The sequence below is a fragment of the Cupressus sempervirens genome, chromosome 7 (genome assembly GCF_028749045.1).
Source record: "Cupressus sempervirens isolate cs-2001-9-10 chromosome 7, ASM2874904v1, whole genome shotgun sequence".
Classification (NCBI taxonomy): Eukaryota; Viridiplantae; Streptophyta; class Pinopsida; order Cupressales; family Cupressaceae; genus Cupressus; species Cupressus sempervirens.
Genome location: NC_143124.1, coordinates 716,211,683 through 716,236,955, shown reverse-complemented (window position 1 = coordinate 716,236,955; position 25,273 = coordinate 716,211,683). Strand labels below are relative to the sequence as shown.

Below are 25,273 nucleotides of genomic sequence, written 5' to 3'. Positions count from 1 at the left end.
TACCTCCCGACCGCGTGGTTACCTAGTCAGGCTTCCACTCCCACCGTGCAGGGAAGATAATGAACGATCCACAAACGGCTATCAAACATAAAACATTCCTAGGCAAGGTACCCCTAATAGCCAAAACTACCTCAAAGGTAACACATGCTACTCAAGAAGATAAAATAATCCAAAAGTAAGAACGCTCAATCCAATACCGACACCACATAACCAAACATCATACACAAACCAAGTATAAACCAAATACCAAGATCATAAGATAAAGTCAATGAAAGATAATCATCTCAAGTCAAAAGCCACATGTCAAAAGTACAACATCCATGAATCACCAATCATCCTCAATGAAAGTAAGTAACTATAATAAACACATCCGACAATGGATACACCACCAACAATAAGTACACCACCAGAGGTACACACAAAATCTACAGAGGAGACTCAGGCTACATCCTAGGGAGTGTCATCACATGGCTGCTTGAGTTACCTTGGACTGATCTCTTAAGAGACCCCAGACCCTCAAGCGTTGAGTTACCCTGGACTGGTTACTATGAACCCCGGACCCTCAATATCACACATATGGAAACTAGAAAGCCCTCTCAAGAAGACGAGGCACTCATCTCATTCCCATCCTTAGTCTATACAAGCACTAAAGGCATGGGTAGATCAAATATCTCTAACTTATCTTTTTAGTGTATTTTTCCCCCCATAAATTTTAGTTACTAGATTATCACTTATTACATAACTTGCATTAGGTTACCCTGGTACTGACCACTTTGGGTCCCGGACCCCTATGCAAGCCACTCCCAAGTCACGTACCTAGACAACCTCTCCTAAGCACATAAAAACATAGTTGTGTCCCATACCACAACACCCATAAAGATCAAACTCGGTTCCTTAACAGGGAACCTGATAATAAGATCGTTCTCCCATCCAAGTACACATAAATGTTCCACAAGATAAACCTCATAAATATAATCTCCAATATGAATCACAAAACTCATCATAACATCCAGCCACTTAAAATAGTATCAAAGAAATCTCACAAGACCTCTGGTGTACATCCTAGACTGGTCAACATCTAACCGACTCCAAAAACCCAAAGCATAGACAGTATAAGCAAACAATACAGTTTCATAGTTTGGGTTTGATTTGAAAAGATATTGTTGATATTAAAGTAGGGTTTAAGTTCTAGTGCATATATTTTCAAGTAATAAGTTTCCGCATTTAGCCCTTTCAATTAACCTATTTGTCGTTCTTATAATTAGAAAATCATATCATAACTTAAGAGCAATAGTAATCATTTATTAAATTAACAATTTATTGATTATTAAATTCAATACTCCCAATTCCATTAATAATCCAATTATTAAATAATAAATATAACTAACATCATTAATTGATATTTATCATTAATTCAATCTTATTCTAATAATTGCATACATTATTAAGTAATTAATAATCAAGTTATTGGTAAAATTCTTAGATAAATCATAATAATCAAATTAATAATTAATATTTAAAGTATGAATTAAATCCTTTTGTAAATAAGATTTACTAATTCACCACTTAATTAAATAATTAATAATAAAATTATTAATTAAAAATTAATAATGACTAATGAGTTAAAAATAAATTTAATTAAGTAAATTATATTATTTTAAATGAATTCATATTAACATGGATATATAAAAATATACTATATGTAATTAATTATATAACATTAATAATAAACTTATCTAACAATTTACATTGAATATCATATAGAACATTTAAACAAAATTAATTAAAAGAAATGGTTTTAACCTAAACCACCACGTGCGGCCTAAATTAATGCAGGCGCCATATGCTCGCCTTGAATTAAAGAATGGCTCCCACGCTATATGCTCGGTTATATCAGCCGCTTAAAATGGTAAGTGGGGTATGGGGTAAAATGAAGATGTGTTTTATTTTTATGTTTAAAGCAAAATAACCCCCATCGCATGCAAACTGCGATCCACGCAGGCATAGAAAACATGAAGCTGTCGACAGTATGAGAGGTAAGTCGGGGGTGGTGAAACCCCTCTCAACATACATTATATTATATTTAATAATTAATTTTGGTTTTTATTTTATTTTTATAAAAAGATTTAAAATAAACAATCTCCCCTCTAAAGAATATATATATATATATATATATATATATATATATAATTCAAATAATTTTTTTTAATTTAATACAAAACTCTCCTTCCTAATAATAATCAAATTTTAATATATATATATTTTGCAATTATCATCTGATAGAGAAAATCCTATTAACCATTCGAATTTTCAATTTAAAATTTTTATTTCCAAAATCAAACATTTATCCAAATTTAAATTTCTCAATCCCATTTTAATTCAACCCAAATCTCGATTTAATACTAATTCCTTTCAATTGTAGAAACAAGGTTTTCTAAATAGTTGTTTCAACCCGGGATTCACAGATGAAATCGAATAGTAAAAAATTCAGAACGAAGGATGGCAAGATTCAGACAACAAAATTTGAGAAACAACTTTCAACAAGCACAAAGAAGACAAAGATCTGAAAGTGTTTCTAGAATGGTTCACAAACCCTACCTTGATCTGATGCTAACAATCTGGTGAAACCCTTGCTAATCCGAACCCTTCCAAGCTTTCAAAGATTTCTTTGTTCCCCTTTCCAAAAGTGTGTTCCCTGAAACCTGTCTCCAAAAAATCTCCCTTCAAAAATGAACCCTCAAATTTTGATAAGGAGTTCTCTTCCTACAATTGGGGCACTAATTGTGCGTTTACCCAAGAGGTCTCTTGATCCATTTCGTTAACTCTAAAATCAACCTTTATTTATCTTATCTTTCATATTTTCATGCATGTTAAATGGATTATTAAATCTCTTTATTTAATTTCCACTCGACTTCTATTTTAATCAATTTATAACTTATAAATCTCATGCGCACTTAATTCGATTAAATATCTTTATTAATTTCACATGTTTAATCTTTTCAATTAATTTCTTTTATTTTCAACTCATGCATAAATCATGCGGACTATAATCTTTATGATAATTAAATATCTTTTCATTTTTAATTTCATTTTTAGAAACTTAATTGATAAAATATTTATTAACTTAAATAACAATAATATTTAGCATTTATTTAAAAATGCACTCTAAATATATTATTATTAAATTAAATAAATATAATCACGTTCTAAATTTAAACTTTAACTTTTATCTCCAATATTTAATTCTCTCTTATTTAATTAATTCATTCATGCACAATTAATTTCCTTTTTAAATTAAAATATTCTTTTATTATTCCTTCATGCACTTTAAGTGAATTGTTAAATTACTTTATTTAACTTTCCACTTTACTTTACTTTAATAAATTTATAACTTTAATCTCATGCGCACTATAATAAAATATCTTAATCAAGTTCACATATTTTATCTTTTAAATTAGTCTCTTATATTTAAAACTCATTCATGCGAGCTTAAATCGTTTCCATAAATTAATATCTTTTTCCTTTTTAATATATTTTTGAACGTTTTAATTTGATAAATATTTATTAACTTAAATAACAATAATATTTAGCATTTATTTAAAAATGAACTCTAAATATATTATTATTAAATTAATAAATATTATTACGTTCTAAATTTAATCTTAAAACTTTTATCTTCAATTTAATTCTTTATATTTAATTAATTTCTCAATTAATTAAATATAATTAAATATTCATAATATCATAATAATTTTCCATTAAATTAAATCATTAATTTAATCTTTTAATTTAATTAACAGAAAATTCATCAAAGACTCACAAAACAACATACGCACAAAAATACTCACGGGTTTAAAAAGGGTAGACAGTCTGTTACGAGTCCTCCTTGCAGAACAAGTATTATAGGCTTATGGCTAGGATTGGACCCGATCATTATCTTCCCATTCTCACCATTTGAGTATTTGTAATAGGGCACGCTCATCCTGGCAATTCAAGGAAGTCGATGCTCGGTACCTGCATCCTGCATAAAAGACGAGCATGTACATGTATATAATATATCTAAACTAAACAGGCAATGGTAGAGAGTGGTTCATCATGTAGATCCCGACTAGCAGGTGACTACGACTCCCTCCCTTAACCACATCAAACACGTCAGACAGAAAGATAAAACAAACACGCACACCATACACATGCAAGTATGGGGTAAGTATTGTAAAAATCATAAGTCTAACATCAAATGCGTACATATAATAATGCATCTCTATCAATACAACATAATCATCATTAAAGACATCATGTTAACATTTTTATGAAAGAAACCATATTTACTAACTAGGATCATTAAGACATCATTAACGTCATGTGAAATGAAATCAACAAGTATATATATATGTAATCCAAAACATGAAATAATATCATAATATTGTAAATCCAGTATCTCTAAACTAATCAAAGCATAAAATCAACCTAAAGCAAATTGACAATGATAACAGAAATGCGATCTAGGGGCAGGCACTACATAACTCTCTACCATGCTAGAACACCATCCAGTCTAAAAGATCCTTCCTACTAAATGCTAGACAAGCATGCCTCTTGAAAGTGCAAATCGAGCTCCTCCTTAGTCTCTGGAGCTTCTACTTCCGACTCAGGCTCTGCATCACTATTATCAACCTCATGTCCAAAATCATCAAAATTTGAATTCTCGTAGTAAGCCCACATAACCTTGTTGGCCTTCCCCTTAGGCCTCATAGGAAAATCATGATCTCTGTCGAAGGGACCCTTGCAGTAGAAACATAGCTTCTTCCTACGCAAGTCATTCAATGTCTCCATATCCAAAGGTGCAGTAGACTTACCCTTGGTGTCACCTTTTTTGCCCTTGTTTTTATCAAAATTCCTATTGTCCTTGAATGAAGAAGTGCTCCTGGAGGTGAACCTGTTGGAGAGTGTTGTGAACTCCATGCTCCGTGCCTTCCTCATAGCCTCCTGCAATGAAGGGGGATCGAATGCCTTGATCCACCCTTTTAGAGGTTCAAAGAACCCCTCTATGAATAGTATAACCAACCTCCTCTCAGACACATCCTGCACCATCACTGATAATCTCTGAAACTCACTGATGTAGACCTCAAAACTGTCTATCTGTCTCAGCTGTGCAAGATCACAGAAGAAGATCTCTAGGTCTTTCTTATCAAAGCACTCTACCAATCTATCCACAAAATTCTGATAGGATGCCACTTGATTATGCTACAATGTAACCATGCCATGTGACCACCAATCATGTGTTGCGCCCTCTAAATGCAAAGTGGCATACTTGATAGCATTCGTCTCTGACATAGGCCTCAATGCTAGGAATGTATCTCACTTATGGATCCAAGCTTGTGTTGTCAACTGTCCACTGCTGTCAAAAGATGGTACGGTGAGCTTGCTAGTAGCTCACTACAACTCACTGTCCTGACCTCCTCTAGGCCTCCAATTCTGCCTACTACTCCTCATGTGCTCTCTTCTCTGACTCAGGTAGTGATCAAAATTTAACAACTCACGAACATGTAGAGGTAGTGCCTTCCATTCTGCATCTACAACTCAAAGATCATCCTAAAAGTCCTCTGGCATATCATCCTCTACTGCCTCCTGGGTCGCCTCTCTAAGGAATGTAGGATGTGTAGGCTTGTTCTCAATCCATGACCTGTGCCTAGGAGCACCCTGTGAACCTTCTACACTCCTGTTATCTTGCTCTGGTGTCCCCCTACTCTGTTCTTGATTCCTCGGCTGAGCAACTCTGTCCATCATAGTAGTCAATGCACGTATAGACTGAACTATCTCCTGCTGTCCAGTAGCCATAGCCCAAAAGAAGTTTCTAGCCTCATCCTCATCAGTCCTAGGGACTCTAGGTGGACTCTGTGACTGTCTTTCACCCATAGTAAGTATATCTCTGAATTGTTGCTCACCTTTAGGTGCTGCTCTCCTGTGTGTATAATACTTGTGATACCCAAAAGCTGAATAATGCATAAAGATTCTTTACCCAACATGATGGCAAGAACACCGCTCTGATACCACTGTAATGACCCTTTGCCAATAGGCCACTAATAACCACTAATATTGAACTGTGAAATTTTGTCAAACACTTGACATGCAAACTAAATACGCTGCTGAAAGTAAAATGTTGAATAAAGGAAATTGTTGTGCAACAAATCTACTCAAATAGCGGATGTAAAATAGTGTCAATATATTTATTCAATGATAACCAAATGTTTTTACATGTGATATGCGATTTTCAACTCAAAGCATTACAACATTGCAAATTACAAACAAACTCTCCCTGGCTAAATGCAAATGAGAACTTCTTGCAACTACAACTGAAATGAAAGAACCTAGATTGAGCAAATGCTGGAGACTGAATACTAAAGATGAAATGATGAAAATGCAACTCCAACCTGCCTTCAAACTTCCTGATCGTATGCCCTGCAAGTATAGCCATACATGTACGGACTGGTACGACACCTGGCAAAAAATAAATGCTCGGCTGAAAGGTGCCAAAAATGCTATGGAAATAATTGCCAGGCTCCAAGGAAAATTCTCCTAGAAAATAAAAATCAAACTCCCAACCAACAGTGAGGTATGAGTAAAAATGTATGTCTAAGCTAAAAATCGAACCCTACTAGAAATGTTCAAATAAGCCCAACTTGAAGTAGTTGAATACCACTTCCAAAGTGCAACCCTTCAAAGGATATTTCACCTCCTCAGTTATGCAAATCCTTAAGAAACTTCGGTCCTAATGATCAAATGACAATCTGCAGACCAAGATGGCGCCACAAATGTTCAAAGAGAAAAATAGTGTAAACTCAAATCATGGGATGTCCAAATGAGAGGCCAAACACTCTATTTATTCACTTTCCTAAAAAGCCACTAAGAACTTCTAGAAGTATCCATAAAATATTCTTATGAAATCCCTTTGTAATGCACTTTTATATAAAAAGTAATTTTATAAAATAAAAAGTGCAACTCAATTCAAAATTATAATATTTTGGCCCCGCATAACACATAAAATAAAACTATGATAAACCCCATCTCTCCAAGAGAAAATAACACCATCCAATCCCCAAATAATCATCAGAATGACTCTCTCACCAAAATCATCTGCTTACAAGAGTCCATGATAGGCAAATTCACTAAAAATGACATGTCACTAAAAAGGGGACATGACATCAACGCTAGCACAAGCTAGAGGCACAAGCTACATCCAAGATGGAAGATGAGACATAGCCTGAGTCAGACATTGAACTAGAAGGCACAATTATGAGGCAAGGAGGCACAATTATGTCCATTGTAAAATTTAATGTTATACCCTCTAGCATTACCTCTCCCTTAGTTTTTACGAGTGCTGGAAGAGGAAGATGTAATTATAATAATGAATTTAATTGTAGGTTTACATAAACTATTTACTGTTTTGTTTTCAGCCATCAGCATTACTCTTGAAAATGTGATTTGGTACCCCCTTGTGTTTAAATATATCTTTGGCTCAGCTTGTTTCTTTTGTGTTTCCATTTATTGACTCATTGGATGCATCTTCCCATTGAATTTTACAAACAGGATGCATTTCTAATTAAATTTAAGAAATTTTTTAAGTTCACAAATTTTTGCCGAGAACTGGCCAATTTTTTTTTTTTTCAGGCCTTGGCAAGTTTTCCATCTGGTCTTAACAAATGAGGTACAAATTGAACAAAGTAGATATAAATTAAAACTGGGTCTCATTTGGATCAATATTATAATTTTTGTATATCAGTAAAGAATGATATTATTCCATAACTGGATCCGGTGTTCAATTTTTCTTAAATTAGTAAAGAATGACACCATTCCATTATAAATAACCTTCTACACCAATTGCTTCTGAACAAAAAGTTATATTTGACATTATATTACATCTTTGAATATGCACTGATGTGAACCAAAATTTAATTAAAGTACAACAACGCTAGATATCCTTCACTTTCTTTAAAGGCTGGCTGAAATGAATGTAGTCATTTCTTGTTGCTTCAGACTGTCTGCAACATGAGCCACAACTCCAGCTCCGGCATAATGTAACCACTCCTGTTTTACCTGCAAAGAAATTCAACTTTGATTATCAGTTGTAGAGAAAAATCAAACCATTACATTCATTTTAATAAAAAGCCTTTAATACCAGGAAATACTTACAGTTTAACATTTTTGTCAACCATAGGAAAATTGTAGGTGTGAAAAGACAAAAGTTCCTTGAGGAGTGATGTAAGTTTATCATTTATATATTAGTCAATCAAAGATTTTCATGGGCAGAAAATACATGAAATTTAGCATGGGTTAGTTTATGCACAAGCTTTCTAAAACAGGTAACAAGTCTGATGTCTAGCAACAGAAGTCAAACTAACAAGTCACGCAATGAACTAACAGGAAGCATGCAATTAGTCCTTTCTTTATGATTTATCCTTTAAGCACCTCTCAGCTCCAGGAGATTTCAATAAGGTGCTAAAATAATTTATATTGGCTTATATTTTTAGGAACTCATTAAGAATTTTTCATGACCTTTTCAATTGGATATTAGTATGCTATAAGATCAAATTACAGTACAACTAAAACAGCATAAACATTTTCATTAGACAGCATTACCAAATTTATTTCTTCAAATAGATAAAATTTGATGCATTCGAAGAATAAATTTTTAAAATGCCAAGTGTATACACTCCAAAAATAAACCAAATATAAGAGACCAAGTTCACCTCAGCTTTGTTGGGTGGATATTTGCAAACAAAAGTTTGAAGGATCAATCGCACAGTAGTGATTCCAACCACAGCATGTGAGACAGTCTCTCCTAATTAAGGCAAGGCTCCCCCAATCTACTGCTGAAAACAACTAATACTAAACTAAAACTGAAAACAACTAATATTAAAAAAAAACTTGAGATTATATACACTACTGAATTAATTGATGGCCATTACATTCACCATTTGCTCTTTCTTCAGAATAGGCATTCTTTTGCTGCATTCTCTTATTTCAGAATACATGATTCTTTCTTACAATAGTCTTTTGAATACAATTTAGCAAAGCAAGAAGTTAATGAAAGCTCAAAGTCTTTCCATGACTCCTATTGTTCGCAATCAATTTACTTAGTAGTATACCTGAATTTGTAGAGCATTGCTCACTATGCACACCATTGTCAATTTGAAGTTATTCTCACACCATTACAAAGTAGGCTTTGGAAAGTTTCTGGCAAGCAAGCACAATCAAATTTCTAGGTAGTATCCAGAAGTCATAGATATTGTTGACCAAGCTACTAGATATTTGGTCCTGAATTTGAAAAAAAAGGAAAAAGGAAAAAGAGAAATCTTCAAACAAGAGTAACGAGACTTGACTAGATTCACCCAAATTCGGTGAGTAATGGTCGCTGAGTTTACAGCCTCCAGACTAGGATTTGGGTTTGACCATTTATTGTGCATAGCAGACTGAGCACTCAAACAGAGTAACCGAGTCTCTAAGCTTTACACGGTGCCCTCAAAACTCACTCAAATAGTTGAAGTCAAATAAGGTGGTCATAGAAGATTGAACAACAATCTGAAATTTCCAACAGAACAAGATCAAATCTCCAAACAATTCTTTGAAATGAGTCCACAAATCAAACCAGCAATCACTCAGAATTTCATTAATCTTCTCCATTTGCATAGATATACATACAAACCCCACATTAATAATATAGTTTTCCCTTAAACTGAAGACTTGAGTACCCAAAAAATAGGTTGCTGATCACTTCAGAATACCTGAACTGGACTGAGATCATTCATGATGTCTATCAATTCCATAAGAATCATCATAAAATAAATCTTTAACTTTGCTGACAACATCCCCAGACATGCAACTTAAACACAGTTACAAACTCATACCTTTACTACAGAATTTAAACAATCAGTACAAAATCCAAATAAGTACTTTGGACTTGAAAAACTATATAGAAGAACCCTTCTTGGAATGAAAACTAATGCAAATCCAACAAAAAAAACGATACCTTAAAAATTTAATGTTTGCAGCAATTACTTAGGGAACTACTCATTTATTGATATTCTGTTTTAAACAACACACGGTGATTTTGACAATAGCTTTGATTGCTAATGGTACAGGTTCACAATTCTTGTTGCTCAGTTTTGATAAGGATGTCAGACAACTGTCTTATACTGTTTATTGCAATCACTGTAAACTATTACTTAAATAAATAAGCAATTTTACACTCCCGTGAGGGATTATTTGCGGAATCTAGATACTATTTTCTGTCAGGGAAGAATTTCGCCTGAAGACTATCTATATATGAGATATATATGATATGCCATTCAAACCCACTACCATGGTCCAATGTGATAGTCTTTCTTCACATATTTGCAAACTGGGTTTTAGTGCTTGGTAAAAAATCAGATTACATAAAACATTGGCTTCGGAAGAAGGCATAGAAGATGCTCAACTCCAGATCAATGAGGGAAAATGATCAAATATGTAAAACTGTGGAGTTGCTTGGGCTGGACAAGCTATCATCAGGGGTAATGTTAAGGTCTTTTCTTTGGGGAGGTTCAGCTAGGGAATACCGACACCTTGTGCTTTAGCAGAGCATGTTAAAGTGGGAAATCAATCCTGTTATGTGTTTTTGAGTTACCAATTTCTGTGGTAGACCATTGGGTTGTGTGTAGGCTGTAGCTTCCGAGCATAACTTGCATTTGTTAATGTGCCTTGCATTTGAAAACTGCATTTATATCTGTATTATGTATCATGTTCCCTGTTTGAAACCATGATTATGATGTCCCCTTTCTGCAATAGGATATAATAATAAAATTATAATGTGCAAATAAATAAAGATATCCTTAAATTTTGTATTTGGAGGAATAAAGTTCTGTTTTGAATTAAACAAGCTTGCTGTGGGAAAACTTACCATAACCAAAATAGAGAGCCCGATAACTTTTGAAAATGGCAATCTTCCATTGAGCTAGACTTACATGTTTGGTGGATCGAAAAAAATCATTTATGTTGACACTTCCGTTAATACTTGTTTGGGGAACTATTACTTGGGTCGTGATAATTTGATTGAGCAAAATATTACAAAATATGATCCAATGGCTTTGGCATTGACAACTCTCTAAATAAGAAATTTTCAACTATAAAGAGGTGCCAATCTCAAATCAGATACTGCTGCCGGCAACCATTAAGGATGAAAGTAGATTATCGGGTGGAGCAATAATCAATGAGACATGTTATCAATACCAATGGAATAACCAGTGATTATTATAAAGAAACAAACAAAGAATTCATACTAAAAAACAAATAGAGATCTAAACCAGTGTTACGGGACTCGAACTCGCCTTTGACTAGGAAAGTCAAAATTGGGCTCTGACACGAACTTAGCGACCGGACTCGAAAAATTGAAAAACCCATGAAATTCAAATTTTTTTAGGATTTTAAGATTTTTTCATGTATCTTTTAGTCAATTAACATCAAATACACAATAATTGAGATAAATAGAAGCTACTCGATACACACACAATTTTTCATAGATCACATAAGTATAAAAGCGAATTTCTGAAGGAAAAAAACTGAATAGCACAATATAAAGTAATAAACATAGTGTCACTGCAGTGTCAAATGTCTACAATATTCATGGATTGTGAAATCCATGGTATCAAAAGTTCAAAACATATATCAAAATAACAACTAGAGTGTTGAAGAATAAGGCTCATAGTATCCTATGTCCTCCTACGAGTATGCCTAAGATAAGTCATGGAAGACTGTAGAGCCATCCTCTCTCCCTCTGTTTGAGGGTGAACCTCAAGAGCATCCTCACCCTCACCCACATAACCTTCATCATCAGACTCAAATCCATCACTCCTAGCCTCAGGGTCCTGCACTCTATCTCCTCACACTCTAGCCTTCCTCGATTGCCATCACTACTACCTCAGCCTTTTGATCCACCTGATCAACTCATTCCACATCTTCATCACAGAAGACAGGATCAGCAATCTCTGTGTTCCACTTTGCATGTGGATCAACAATCTCTAATACAATCAGTGATGTATCAATGCCTTGGATCTGTCTATGGCGAAGGTGAATGTTGTAGTGAACAAAGACAAGATCATTCAATTTTTGCAGTGCCAACCTATTGCACTTCTTCAAGTGTATCTGCTCGAATAGACTCTAATTACCTTTGCATCCTAATGCACTAGTTGGCTGGCTCAAGATGCGAATCATAGTCGTCTATAAATTTGGCACCTAAGTGCCAAACATCTCCCACCATGCATCTAAAACAAGAAAATTTTAGCTCAATTCAATAACTTTGACTTTATCAAATTAAAATGGTAATAGAATTAGAAATTAGAGTGTAGAATCATAGAAGTAAGTTTGTAAAATCCTCCTCCAAATGCTTCCTTAAGCTCCTCTCAATGCTTAAGTGCAAGCTATAAAGTTGCACAAACCATCAGCAATCAATATGGGAGAGCCAACTGATTTGCTAATTTCTCTCTCAAGGCCCCAATACTCTAACTCTTTCCTCTATCAAAAGCATTAGCAAAGGGTGGAATGACCTTTTTAGGTCAAATAGATGTTATACAAAACAAAAACAAAATTACTTAACCTTTTATTTTAATTTATTTTATCTCTTTATGGCTTCAACTGCCGGTGAGAGTCCTGAGCTCGGGACTCAGCCAATCTGCCGAGTCTTTGGACTCAACAAATCCACATGGACTCTACTAGGACTTTGTTGAGTCTCAGTCCAAAGGCCATTTGCCTCAAAAATGTGGACTTTCGCTCGGACTCGCAGAGTCCTGCTTGGACTCAGAGAGTCCCATAACTATAATCTAAACAATGATAGGTATAGTGGTCAAGCATCATAGATAAGGGGTAATGAATATTGACTAAGGCATTGTATAAACAAATTATATCTAAACAAAATTTAATACTTCCAAGCACTTTGGTCAATAGACGTAATAACATTAAGTTTTAACAACACTAACTACTAAGCAACAATTATTAATAATGAATGGGTGAAATTAAGACAGTGATTAATGGGATGGTGCGAGTAGGAAGGACGCGTTTCCAGGCCTAAGCCTTCAGTTTCGGAAACCGTCCCTGTTTCGAGGACTTGAAGATGGCTGGAAACATTTCTAAGTCGTCCCCACCAAAGCAAGAAAATTGGAAACCCATCCCTGAAACTTCAAAAACAATCAATGTGTTTCCAGATGGTGTTGACCGTCCCAAGGACTCTGTAGCCATTTCCCATTTGTCCAGGGGACTACTTGAAATTTCCAATTTTGAAATAAAATTTAACTCAAAATAACATTAATAAATGGTGATTTTCTACCCATTCGCAGGCCCCACATTAAAATAATAAAATATGTTAATATAACACATGTTGAAATTATTTTTTGGAAGCCATACAAACTTAGCATCCAACTATGACTAAAAATTCAAACTTCAACTTTTTTTCAACAAACCAAACCTAAAAATGATCGTAAATCAGAATTCTATTTAATATTCATATTGCAGACTTGGAAATGATTGTTTTTTCTTTTTTTTTTTTTATCAAGTAAAAACAAGTTTGAAGGGGACTCGAAACCCCAAACAAAAAGTAACAAAGATAGGAACCAGTAACCTAGAGTTTCAAAATAAAATTTGAAGGTTGGTTTTACAGGGACCAGCAACCAAGTCTAGCTGGTTTTACATGGACCGGCAACCAAAAAAATTCAACTAAGCCAGTAGGGGTCAAAAGACCAGAAATAGACAAAAAAACTTAAATCAATTCTTTAATAGCTCCAAAAATAGAAGAACCTACCAAAGCGACCTCTTTAAGAGAATCATGAATGCTCTTCATAGGGATCTAGAGGGTCAGCTTTCTTGGTACTTTGTCTAGTGCACCTGCTCGGACCACCATCCAGCATTAGAGCATGACTAGTCGAAGTCACTTCATCTGGAGAGGCTTTCCTCATTGACGCTGCAGCAGCCAGGATGGACGAAGTAACACCCTACATTCCCATTTTGTTGTCCTTTAGCATCTTCTTGAGTGAGGCTTCGTACTCCTGAAGTTTAGTTGGGATATTCCCAACCAGAACTTCCAACATCATCCGCTTCTTGCATTCCTCTACCAACTTTGCTTGTAAACTTAGGGTCTTATCCTGCAAGGAAGAAACAGAAACATGGAGTTTTTTTATTTCATTGTACACCCAAATGTCCAGCTCCATCCCAATATTGGCTCTGTTTTTGGCTTTGTTTAGAAATCATCGAAAACCTCTTTTAGCTGAGGCTTTTCCATGGGTTCCTAGGTGTGGATAGTGGGTTTTCCAGGATTAGTATCATCATGGTCACTAATGGCAAGAGGAGAATCAATAGACACGGGATTAGGCGTAAGGGTAGCAATAACAGGTGTCACAAAAGTCTCTATTTCCTAAGCATGGGAGGACAAGTTGATGGCTTCATCAATGCCTTTAGTGCTAGTGTCCTTCGAATCATTCATACCCTCTGTTTCCACCAGAGCTTCCCTATCCTCATTAATGGTAACCTCCTTGGTTTTCAAATGAGAGAAAACCTTTTTAATTCTTTTATGCTTTGAGGAGGGAACAATGTCCTTACCCTTATAAGAGGAGTGTTTACCATGTTTGCTGACAGTGCTAGGGGAAGAAAGCAGAGAATCCAAAGCCGAGGTATCATCCTAACTTAAAGCGATATCCTTGTTCTTAGAGGAGCACCCATCAATCGCGATCTGGACAATGTCATCATCTAAGGGAGCTTCAACCTCCTCCACATCTTCCGAGTTGTGTTCAGAGTCCATTTCCATAGCCAAGGCACGATGATAGCTACTTTTGTTTTTTTACAAAGAATCACCAACAATTTCCTTTTTTCTTGGCAAGCCTTTCGTTTCACTCTTCCATTTGCAACTAGAAGTAGAAATAGAGTGAGCAAGGCCGTTATCACGACAAAACTTAGTGATAAGCAAGAGGAGACCCTCATGGATAATAGGTCTTCAAACCTTTTGCTTGTGAGCTTTAAGTCTAGAAATGAGAGAATTTGCCAAGTAGAAAAGGAAATAAATTATTTTCTTGTAGCGGAAATGATTTAAAAAAAACAAAGTGATAGAGATGAACCCTAGAAACCCTACCATCAAGAATGAAATACATCCGCACACAAGTGAGAACCTCCTGCCAAATATCCTTAATTTGAGCAAGGTCATAAAAAGTACCAACCTTAACCAATTTAGCACTCCTGGTCATTTTTGGGAAAACGCTTGACTACCTCTTCGAAAGGTTTTTTCTGCTTAAAAAAATTTAATTCCTTCATTCAGCAACCTAGTATCTTCAGCAATGAACTCAGCATTAATGGTGAATTGTCTACCATTAAGGGTAACCTTGTCTCCATCCCAAGCTTTGTAGAAGCTATCCGTCACATGAGGTTTGTAGCCAAGAAGTTTCTCAATGAAACTGGTCACCTTTCCTTTTGATGTCATACTTCTTTCTTCTTTTTCTAGTAGTGGCACTTCTCAGGTTCCAATTTTTTCGCTTCCCCACCCATATTCACAAAGAGTATCTTGCAAAATGTTGTGACTAAGAAAACGCAGAGAGAAGTGCCAAGAAAAGATGTGTATTACTTCTTAAAGGCCCAAAAAATACCCATAATTTGTGTGAGGTACTGACAGACATGCAAGCACAGAAACCTTTCTATTTAAAATAATAAATGGAAGCATTAATGACTTGATAAGTGGAGGCTGCGGGCGTATCAAAAATTGATTTTCCCTTCTCGAGATATGTTTCTCTCATAAATCCCTTTTGAAATTAATACGTCATCCATGCTTAGCTGGTCAGTCCAGATGAAAATATCATTACTTTGAACTACCTGGTTGGCCATCCAGTCCGCCAGCGTGTTCGTCTCACAGTAGTTATGAGAGATCAACACATTATGAATTTTTTTTAGGTTTTTTATACTTTCGCTGAGGTTAGAAATATTCCAAGCAGGGTCTTGTTTATTGTTAAGGATATTGAGAATATTCCTTGAATCACCTTCCAATTTGATCATGTAATGGGCCCCTACCATCTCAGCTTTATGACTTGAAGTCATACCAAGGGGAATAGCCTAAGCCCTAATGATATTACAGTTACAATCCCTTATGACTTCCCCACGTCCAACCTTGCCAGGGTTCCCTTTGGAGACCCCATCAAAATTAGTCTTAATCCAACCATGGGGGGAAGATAACCAAATGGCATTTTCCCTCAAATTGTTCTTTTCAACTATGCAATTTTGATCAAGATGCTCCATGTAGAGATTAGTTGAGGGACCAAAATGAGATATAAAATTCTCCTTTAAGTTTCTGATAATCTTTTTACCTATGACCCAGGAGAGGGTGTTGGTATCTCTAAAGATTCTATCATTCCTTTCTTTCCATAAGCCCCAGCATAAATGGGGGAGCGAGTACCGCCAGAGGGAGCTACCAAGTTCACCTCTAAAAGGACTACACTAGCTAATAAAACTGTCGGCAAGGTTCTCCTGAAAGGTCCATTGAATTTCCCATAAACTTAAGATTTCCTTCCAAATATCCCTAGCATAACAGCAATGAAGAAAAATATGGTTGACAGATTCCATATCCTTCCTACAAAGGCAACACAATTGTGAGGATTTTATTTTGTGGAGCAATCCAGAAGACAATCTCAATCTTAGGAGTTAAACCTTTGATCCAAGCTTTAACCCAAGGGAGACCAATTCTCTTTTCAAAAAAAAGGGAGGAAACTATTAAGTTGCCACTTGGATGAAGAGCCCAGATGACCTTGTCTAGGGAATTGGGATTGATATAGGTGGAGAATTTTTTTTTTTGGATTTGATGAAGATTGATATCCAGAGCAGTGAGATCCACCCATCTATTGTTATCCCAGTAATCACAAACTTTATCTCCAAAGTTAGCTTTGTATTAATCAATGATAGGAATATTATTGTAAAACAAGTTTAGCAGAGAATCCAGTAACCAACTATCTTCCCAGAAACAAATAGTTTTACCATCACCCAGCTTCCATTTGTAGCCTTTGGTCAGGATATTCTTCGAAACTTGGACAACTAAATGATCAGCAAATAGGAAACTATTTAGAATCAGAGAGTGCTGAAGATATTTACTCTTCTAGATTTTACTCCAATCCTTGTCTTCATTGAAAACTCTCTAGCCTTGTTTAGCTAGGAGGGCTTTGTTCATATCTCTGATAGGTCTAATGCCCAGACCTCCAAGATCCTTGGGTTTGCAAACAAATTCCCAAGCGATGAGAGGAAGTTTTTTTTTGTTCTCAGTCCAAGACCATAAGAAATTTTTTCTTTGAATTCTTTCCATAGCATCAGATGGAGAGAATTTGGAGGCAAGATTTGAGAAGAACAATTTTGCCAGCTTGACTCAGCAAAGTATCCTTCCAGCTAGCAGGTTTTTTGTTGTGTTTGTCAATGAGCATTTCCCAGAAAGAGTTAGGCAGTTTGGAACACAAGGGGAGGCCCAGATATAATCCAAGGAGGGTTGCAATACCACAGCCCAAAATCCTAGAGATTTTATTTTGTCTCTCCAGGGGGGTATTCACAAAGAAGAGCGAACTCTTCTCCCAATTGATAAGTTGACCAGAGGCTTGAATGTAAAGATTTAAGGCATTCTTATAACTCCTAGCTTTTGTCACCGTAGCAAGCCCCATTAGAATTGTCTCATCCACGAACTATTCATGAGAGCTAGCATTGGAGAAAGAAGAGGGATAGAGACCATGGATGCTTCCTTGAACATTGAGATGCTTAATCTATCTTCCCAGACACTCTACCATAATAATAAATAAGATATGAGAGATGGGCTCCCCTGCCTAAGTCCTCTAGTCGGAGTAAAGAAGTTAGACGAAGAGCCATTGACTAGGAAAGCCAAGGAAGTCATCGAAACAAGATGAGAAATGAGTTGGATGCATTTAATACCAAAACCAAAGGACTTTAAGATCTTGAATAAGAAACTCCAATCCACACGATCATAAGCCTTAGAAAGATCTAACTTCATTTGGTTGAGAGAAGCCACCATAGAATGAATGTTTTCATGAGCAATAATAACCTAATCCAGAATTTGTTGACTGGGGACAAAGCCACTCTGTTAAGAGGAAATGATGTCCGATAGAATAGCAAGGATCCTCAAGGTAAGGACCTTGGAGATGATTTTGTAAACAGAGTTACAAAGGCTGATCAGGCAGAAAGCATTCGGGGAGTTAGCCCCAACCTTCTTAGGAATGAAAGCTAGAAAGGTGGAATTAAGCTCTTTTAAGAGGCATCTAGCTCCAAAAAATTCCTTAACAGCATCACCCACATCTTTACCAACAACGTTCCTTTGCTTTAGGAAAAAGAGCATAGGGAAACCATCAGGGCCTGGCACTTTGACACCTTCAAAAAAGAAGACAGCTTAGGGGATTGCAACTAAAACAGAATTCTTAAGGTCGGAAATGATGCAAGGAATAATTTCCAGCAAATGGCCTTGGCTAACATCACAAAGATTCTTGTCTGATGAGAGCAAGGATGAGAAGAAGTCCTTAATTTTGGTAGTTATATCATCATCATTAGTGAACTCTTCTTGATCAATCTTGAGGTTGGTAATTCTATTAGTTGCTCTGTGCTTCAAGGTGGTGATGTGAAAGTATCTGGAATTGCGATCCCCTTTCTTAAGCTAGATAACCCTAGATCTTTGTCTCTAGAATGACACTCTTCATAGGAGATCACATTATGGAGTTTCGAAAGAGTTTCATTTTCCTCTTTGATAAGCTCGTTCGAGTAAGCAGCAACTTGAATTTTCTCTCGGGTGATCTGAAGGTCCTTTTGGAAAACCTCTTTGTTTTTTAAAATATCACCAAAAGAAGACTTGTTCCAGATATTTTAACTCCGCCTTTGACAATTTTGAGTTTTTTAGCAATTTTGTACATGGCAGTTTTATCTACTTTTGCTTGCCACCAAGTACGACAGATGTCGTTGAAATCCTTGTGCTGCATCCACATTTTCTCAAATCTATAGGGAACATGTCTTTTCTTACCAATTCGATCATGGATCAGCAACAAAAACAAGGGGGAAATGGTTTGAAGCGATCTTGGAAATGGACGAACAGAGAACGATTCCAATCCTGAATCCAGTTATTTGAGGCTAGCACTCTGTCAAGCCTTGCTTGAATGTTGTTCTGACCAGTCCTTTTGTTAGACCATGAAAACTCAATCCCTTTAAGGTCAAAATCAATAAGACCTGCATCGTTAATAAAAACCAAAAGGTCCATTCTACCTTCCAGATTAGCAATATTACCTCCCTTTTTCTCATGGTCATAAAAAGGACCGTTGAAATAACCAATGAAGAGCCAATTGGGTTCAACAAAGTTTCTTCAGATTTGACCATAAAGACTTCCTAGTTTTGGCAGAGTTAGGAGCATAGATGTTGACTAAGATCCAATCATAATTAAGATTAATATGATGGAACTTAACCATAGAAAAAAAATTATTCTCCATGAGAGTGGTACTAGTAATATAAGCTTCATTCGAGAGAGTAAGAGTGCCACCAGAGGAACTTTCAACACTTCTAGTTGCCAAACCACAATGCTTAAAAACTTTTTAGTTTTGTGCCTTTTCTTTGGACATTTTGGTTTCTTGAATAACAAGAATGTCAGGTTTGTGGTCTCTAGCAAGATTTCTAACAACTTCCATTTAATGGAGATCATTAAGTCCCCTCACATTCTAGGTAATGAACTTCATATTTTACCTGGGGAAAATTGAAGGATGGTAATTTGTTTACCATCCGCTACATCCTGCAAGATCTCTTGAGCTCTGACAATTAAATTGCCTTTCCTACCCCTTTTCTTGGGGGAACTAGATGCAACAATGAAGTATGACACACCAACATTTGCAATTTTGCTTCTAGTAGCTCTAGTAAGAGTCAAAAATACCCCTCCAGAATTCTTTGGATTAGCCTTCTTAGTTGGCTTGGTAGCCTTAGGTTCTTTATGGCTTACATCAATAGAAGCTAGGGGCAGAATCAATAACGGTTTGGCAGAGACATCCACAAATTCAGAATCCAGCTTGAGGCAATGATTCTCAACAGAAGAGGCAAGACCCTCCATTTCACAAGAGTCAGGGATGCCAGAAGGCACCAAAGAGAGCCCAACCCAATGTCCAAAACTGATTGATCAGTCCTTGCAACAGGAACATCCAAGAGAGAAATATCCCCTGATGGTTCAACAGAGGTCTCCTATCCATTTGACACCACCACCACAAAGGGGGACGGGGCACATCCAACACCCTCTTGCTCGTCCGTTGGCTGGGAAAGCAACTCAAGGGACAAGGAGACTTCTGGATTTTCCAAATCTTGGAAAGCGATGCCTTCCAAAGGAGTCATATCAGTGCCCATAGGAACCGAAGAAGAGAGCAATTGTCGATCGTCGAGAGAGGGGTTTGAGGAGGAGTTGGCCTCTATACCATTTATTGCTTTTTTTCCTTTTTTTAGCTTCTTCGGATGGCCTTTAGCCTTCCTAAAAGAGGGTTTATTTGCCAACTTGGGGGGGTTAGTCTTATATTTATATTTAGGACATGCCTTCAACCAATGACCCACTTTTTTATAGATGAACTCTTTTATAGATGAAACGAGCCCCAAGCATATCTTCAAATTCCAGGTCCTGAGACCAAGTGCCAAGTTTGGAGACAATGTCAATCTTAGACGGCAAATTTTTCATTTGATTCGGGTTACTCTAATATTTATATTAGGACATGCCTTCAACCAATGACCCACTTTTTTACAGATGAAACGAGCCCCAAGCATATCTTCAAATTCTAGGTCCTGAGACCAAGTGCCAAGTTTGGAGACAATGTCAATCTTAGATGGCAGATTTTTCATTTGATTCACTTCGACACAAATGAGCATAAACCAACCTAACTTTAGAGGTTGTTAGATGATCAATCACAAGAAGGCTCCCAAAAGACTCTGCCAAACCCTTGAAAATATCCTCATTCCAAAATTCCATTGGGAGATCTAGAAGTCTAACCCATCTTAGGGTTGAAAAATAAATATCAGAGAGGTCAATATTGGGTTCCCACTTCTTCACAAGGAGAGTGCGGTTACCAAGTTGGCATGGGCCCCCACATAGGACCAAATCTCTATCCTCATGGCATGTGAAAGTAAAGGACAAGAACCCTTTTTAAATGGCCACAACATCCACTTGACCACAAAACTGCCATTTTTTCCCCACCAAAAGTCTAATGTTATCAATAGTTGGTCTAGGGCCCATGAACTTACCCACTAGGGTTAGAATCATCAAGGAGATGGAATGGTCAACAAGGGGATCAAGGACAAAAATTTGAAAGGCCCCCTTTTCCCAGCTTGAAGAGATCTTAACAGAAGGAAAAGAAGACTTACCCGATGAAATTTTACTAAAGAGTGAAGCCCAATCTTTCCCTTATTTAGGTACTTGATTCTTAATGCTGACAGTTTCTACTTCGATAGGTCTAATGGAGGACAAAACAGGTGCTCCCCCAAGGAGAAGGGAGACCCACAAGACTCCTAAGGAGCTCCCAGAATCCACTCAATAAGAGTTCTCAAGGAGTTTTTCGTTTCCCAATATTCCAATCTGCCCATTTTCCACCTCTTCCAGCTGACAAAGATCATAATCCTTCTCCACCGGACATTCTTTTCGCTGACCCTTCCTCTGATCATAGAGCAGATCCCCATGACCGTTGTCCAAAAACTTTTTCCCACTCAGTTCACCCAGTCCGCCTAGACCGCTCATTCAAAAAAAACAGATACCTCAAAATGATTGTTGTTGGGTTGAGAAATACTTGGATTGTTTTCAGCTTTGATAATGCTCTGATGGCAACAATAATTGCCCAGAAATAAATTGTTGTAGCTGATTACTGCCCAAACAAGATGGTTGTTACCTGTCTAGGAAGATTTGGCACAACAAATTCAGTTTTCCTCCAAAACCCACAAGAAGGGCTCTAAAGTCTAAACATATTGTCCATCTATGGAAAATTGATTCTCTCATTTGATGTCATCCTATGTTCCAATTTTTAGACGATGATTCGATTTGATGCTATGCTCTATGCTGATTTGATGAATGAAATTGATAATTTTAAGTTATGTTGCTATGATGTGTTGTCCTGCATTTTGTCACCACAAAATGTAGGTAACAGTACAAAACTTTTCAACTTAGTTTCGCATTTCTCTAAGTTTAATTCATTATTTAATTGGTTAGTATTGATCAACCAATTGAGTTCAATTGATATAATGAATCATTTTACTAAAGGATTTCATCAAGTCCTTTTAGTTCTGTTGTTTGTTGAGCCTATGCTTGATTTTTGAAGCCTTCATCATCATTTTTCTCGTTTTTGAGTGTGTGTTTGTTGGTTTTTGGTCCTTTGGTTTGCCTCAAGTTATTGCTTTCGGTTTTGCCTTCAATTCGGTCCATCTTAGCACTTAATCAATTTTGGCAATCAAAAGATATGACCATTTTAGTGCCCAAAAAGTGGACTTTGTAGGTGCAACTACATGAATTAAAACATCATGTTATTTTGAAGTTAACATTCACTTTTTGAAAATTATAACATAAATTCATTTTATGTTATGTTTTTAAGCTACTTTATCATTTTAATTTTTCACTTAAAGTAATTATAGAGCACTTAATGTTATATTTTTAAGTTGAGTTGTTTTTTAATTTTTCACTTAAGTGACTATATTAACTATATAGTTTGATTTAATTTTTGATTTTTAATTCAAAACATCTTAGTAAATATTACTTTTAAAATGATATTTGCACATTATATATTTATCTATGCAGTGAAAAAAATTATTTATGACCCATTTAAGTAATATTTCTTAAAAAATTAAATTGGCATACGCTTAATTCATCACTTAAGTTGTGCTAACATGTCTACAAACATATTTACATAAAAATATGTAATTGTCTCTAGAAACCATGATTTTGAATGAAAAGGCAATTTTTAAACACATAAAACATGTAACTACATGTGTTTTAAAATATGCAATGACTCCTAAAAGGTGAGACATGCATATTTGAGTGTTTTCAAAACATGCAGAGACCCCCAAAAGGTGTGATTCTGCACTAAGGGTCATTTGTGAGCAAATTTTAAAATATGCAAATGCATCCAAAAGGTGTGATTTTGCTTATCGACTCCATTACATGTGTTTTTAAAACATGCATTTGCATCCAAAAGGTGCAATTTGAATGGGGAGACTCTTATAAATGTTTTTAAAATATGCAATCTTACCCAAAGGTGAGATTTGCTTTCTAATGTATGCATATATCTTCATGAAACCCAATTTTGAAGATTGAAGGCAAAACTCCATGCACATGCCCTCCAAGAACATGTTTTACACTAAAATGCTTAGATTTGACCATAATATGGCTTGAAATTCCCAAGAGAAAGGCCATTTTTGTATTTCTTGGCATTATCATGCCCTAGATGTTTGATTACATGCCAAAATTGTTTCATTTTATGGTGATTTGCAGTCACGTGTTTTACCAAAAACGTCCACTTTTATGGTGTTGCTGATCACGTTTTGGCTCATGGAGGAATCAATTTGGGGTTTTTTATCCATATTATTGTTATTGGGATCACGTTTTTGCCTTCCCTTAGCAAAAAAACAATTCATTTGGGGCAGATTTGAAACATGTTTTTGACCAAAAACATCCCAAGAACTTGTGTTTATCAAAAACTTTGGTGTTTGCGGGATTGTAGGGTACCTTTTTGGCATTTCTATCCAAAAACGCCTCATTGAATGCTCCTTTTGAATTCATCATTGCAAGGTTGAAGAGGTCCAAATTTGTTTTGAGAATTTTTCAAAGTTGGAGTTTCTTCCCCTTCATTCTTGGCACATTAATCTTCAAGTAAGTGGACATTTTCCATTTTGCTAATTAATTCATGCTTATCTTGTTGTTTTGATGCATGTTTTAACTTGATATTGCACATTTGTTGATATAGATGCCATGAAAAGTGCACTCTCCCTTTAAAAATGATGAAAAGTCTCATTTTCATACTTTTGGATTTTTCCCAAATTCCAAACTCAAGTTTGCTTGAAGTAACTTTCTTGTTGACATTTTTGAGTCTAAGTATGTGTTTCTTTTGTGCTTGTTTTTGTTGTTTGTTTGCTTACTTTTTTGTTTTTTTTCATTTGGAAGAAGTTGCAAGTTCTTTCCCAAAAACTTGAGCATGCTTCACTTCACTCCACCTTCCATCATCGCATGCAAGTGCATCCATCATTTCATTCCATATTTGCCATTACATGCCAAGGCACATTGCATCCATTCCTTTCATATTCAATTACACTTCAAGAGTAATTACATGTAATTCCACTTTCCATGTCAAGGCACATTGTATCTCATTCTCTACATACAATTACATGTAATCTCACCCTCCATCCACATTTACATGCAATCTCACTTTTTGTTCCCAATTGCATGTCACATATACATGTAATTCACTTTTTCTTTGCACGCATTCCCATGCATTCAACTTTCATGCCTTAAAGCATATCCATAAAAGCTCACTTCTACCTCATGTTTCCATATTTTCAAGTCATATTTCAGCCTTTACATAAGCATGTTATCTCCTTCCAAGATCATTACACTAGATCTCTGAAGTATCTAATCCATACTCCAAACCTTTGTTGCTGATCAAGAATCAACATTTTTATGGATGCAATATCCTCTCATGACATGTTCACATTTTGGAATTTCCATGTTGCAACATAAGCACAAGAAATGCCCTCATCCACAAAATCGAAAGGAAAAATGAAATATCAATATGATAAAGAGTTGGCTCATACAACTCCATCTCAAGTCACGCCTATTCTTGATAGTGTGTTAGACAGATATAGAGATCAAGCATGTGGGTATGATAGATTTCTTGCGAAGAATAGAAGCTCCTACTAATCATGAGATGAAATACATCAAAAGGAGTAATATTTATTTGGTGTCTATATTTCCTATGGCTGCTTTGGAACCAGAATTTGTTCTAGGATGTGCAAAGCATTTCCATCCAAAGTCTAAAACGATCAAGGATGCAGATGGCAATGTCATCATTAGCCTTGATCCTAAGGTTATTAAACAAAATTTTAGAGTACAACAAATTGCAAAATGTGTGGATTTGACAAAGGAAGCATCTTGGGAAATATGGAATGAAAACAAGGGAAATTATCATAAATATGTTACTTTATATTGGTTGGATTCCAAGAGAAGCAATTTCTCAAGATGGCCTAAAACAAT

General features: G+C 35.8%; 1 protein-coding gene across 6 annotated transcripts in view; it reads right to left on the bottom strand.

Annotated features, from left to right (window-relative positions):
- Nucleotides 1-7,725: 7,725 nt before the first annotated feature.
- The window catches only part of LOC149549230 (Hydrolase-like protein family), an 89,105-nt gene continuing 71,557 nt past the window's right edge, over nt 7,726-25,273 (bottom strand). For all 6 annotated transcript variants that reach the window (XM_089792642.1, XM_089792646.1, XM_089792644.1 and 3 more), the window contains exon 11: nt 7,726-8,091. In XM_089792642.1, the coding sequence (XP_089648768.1) occupies nt 7,987-8,091 (105 nt within the window). In that variant the 3' untranslated portion in view covers nt 7,726-7,986. The remainder of the gene's footprint in view (nt 8,092-25,273) is intronic.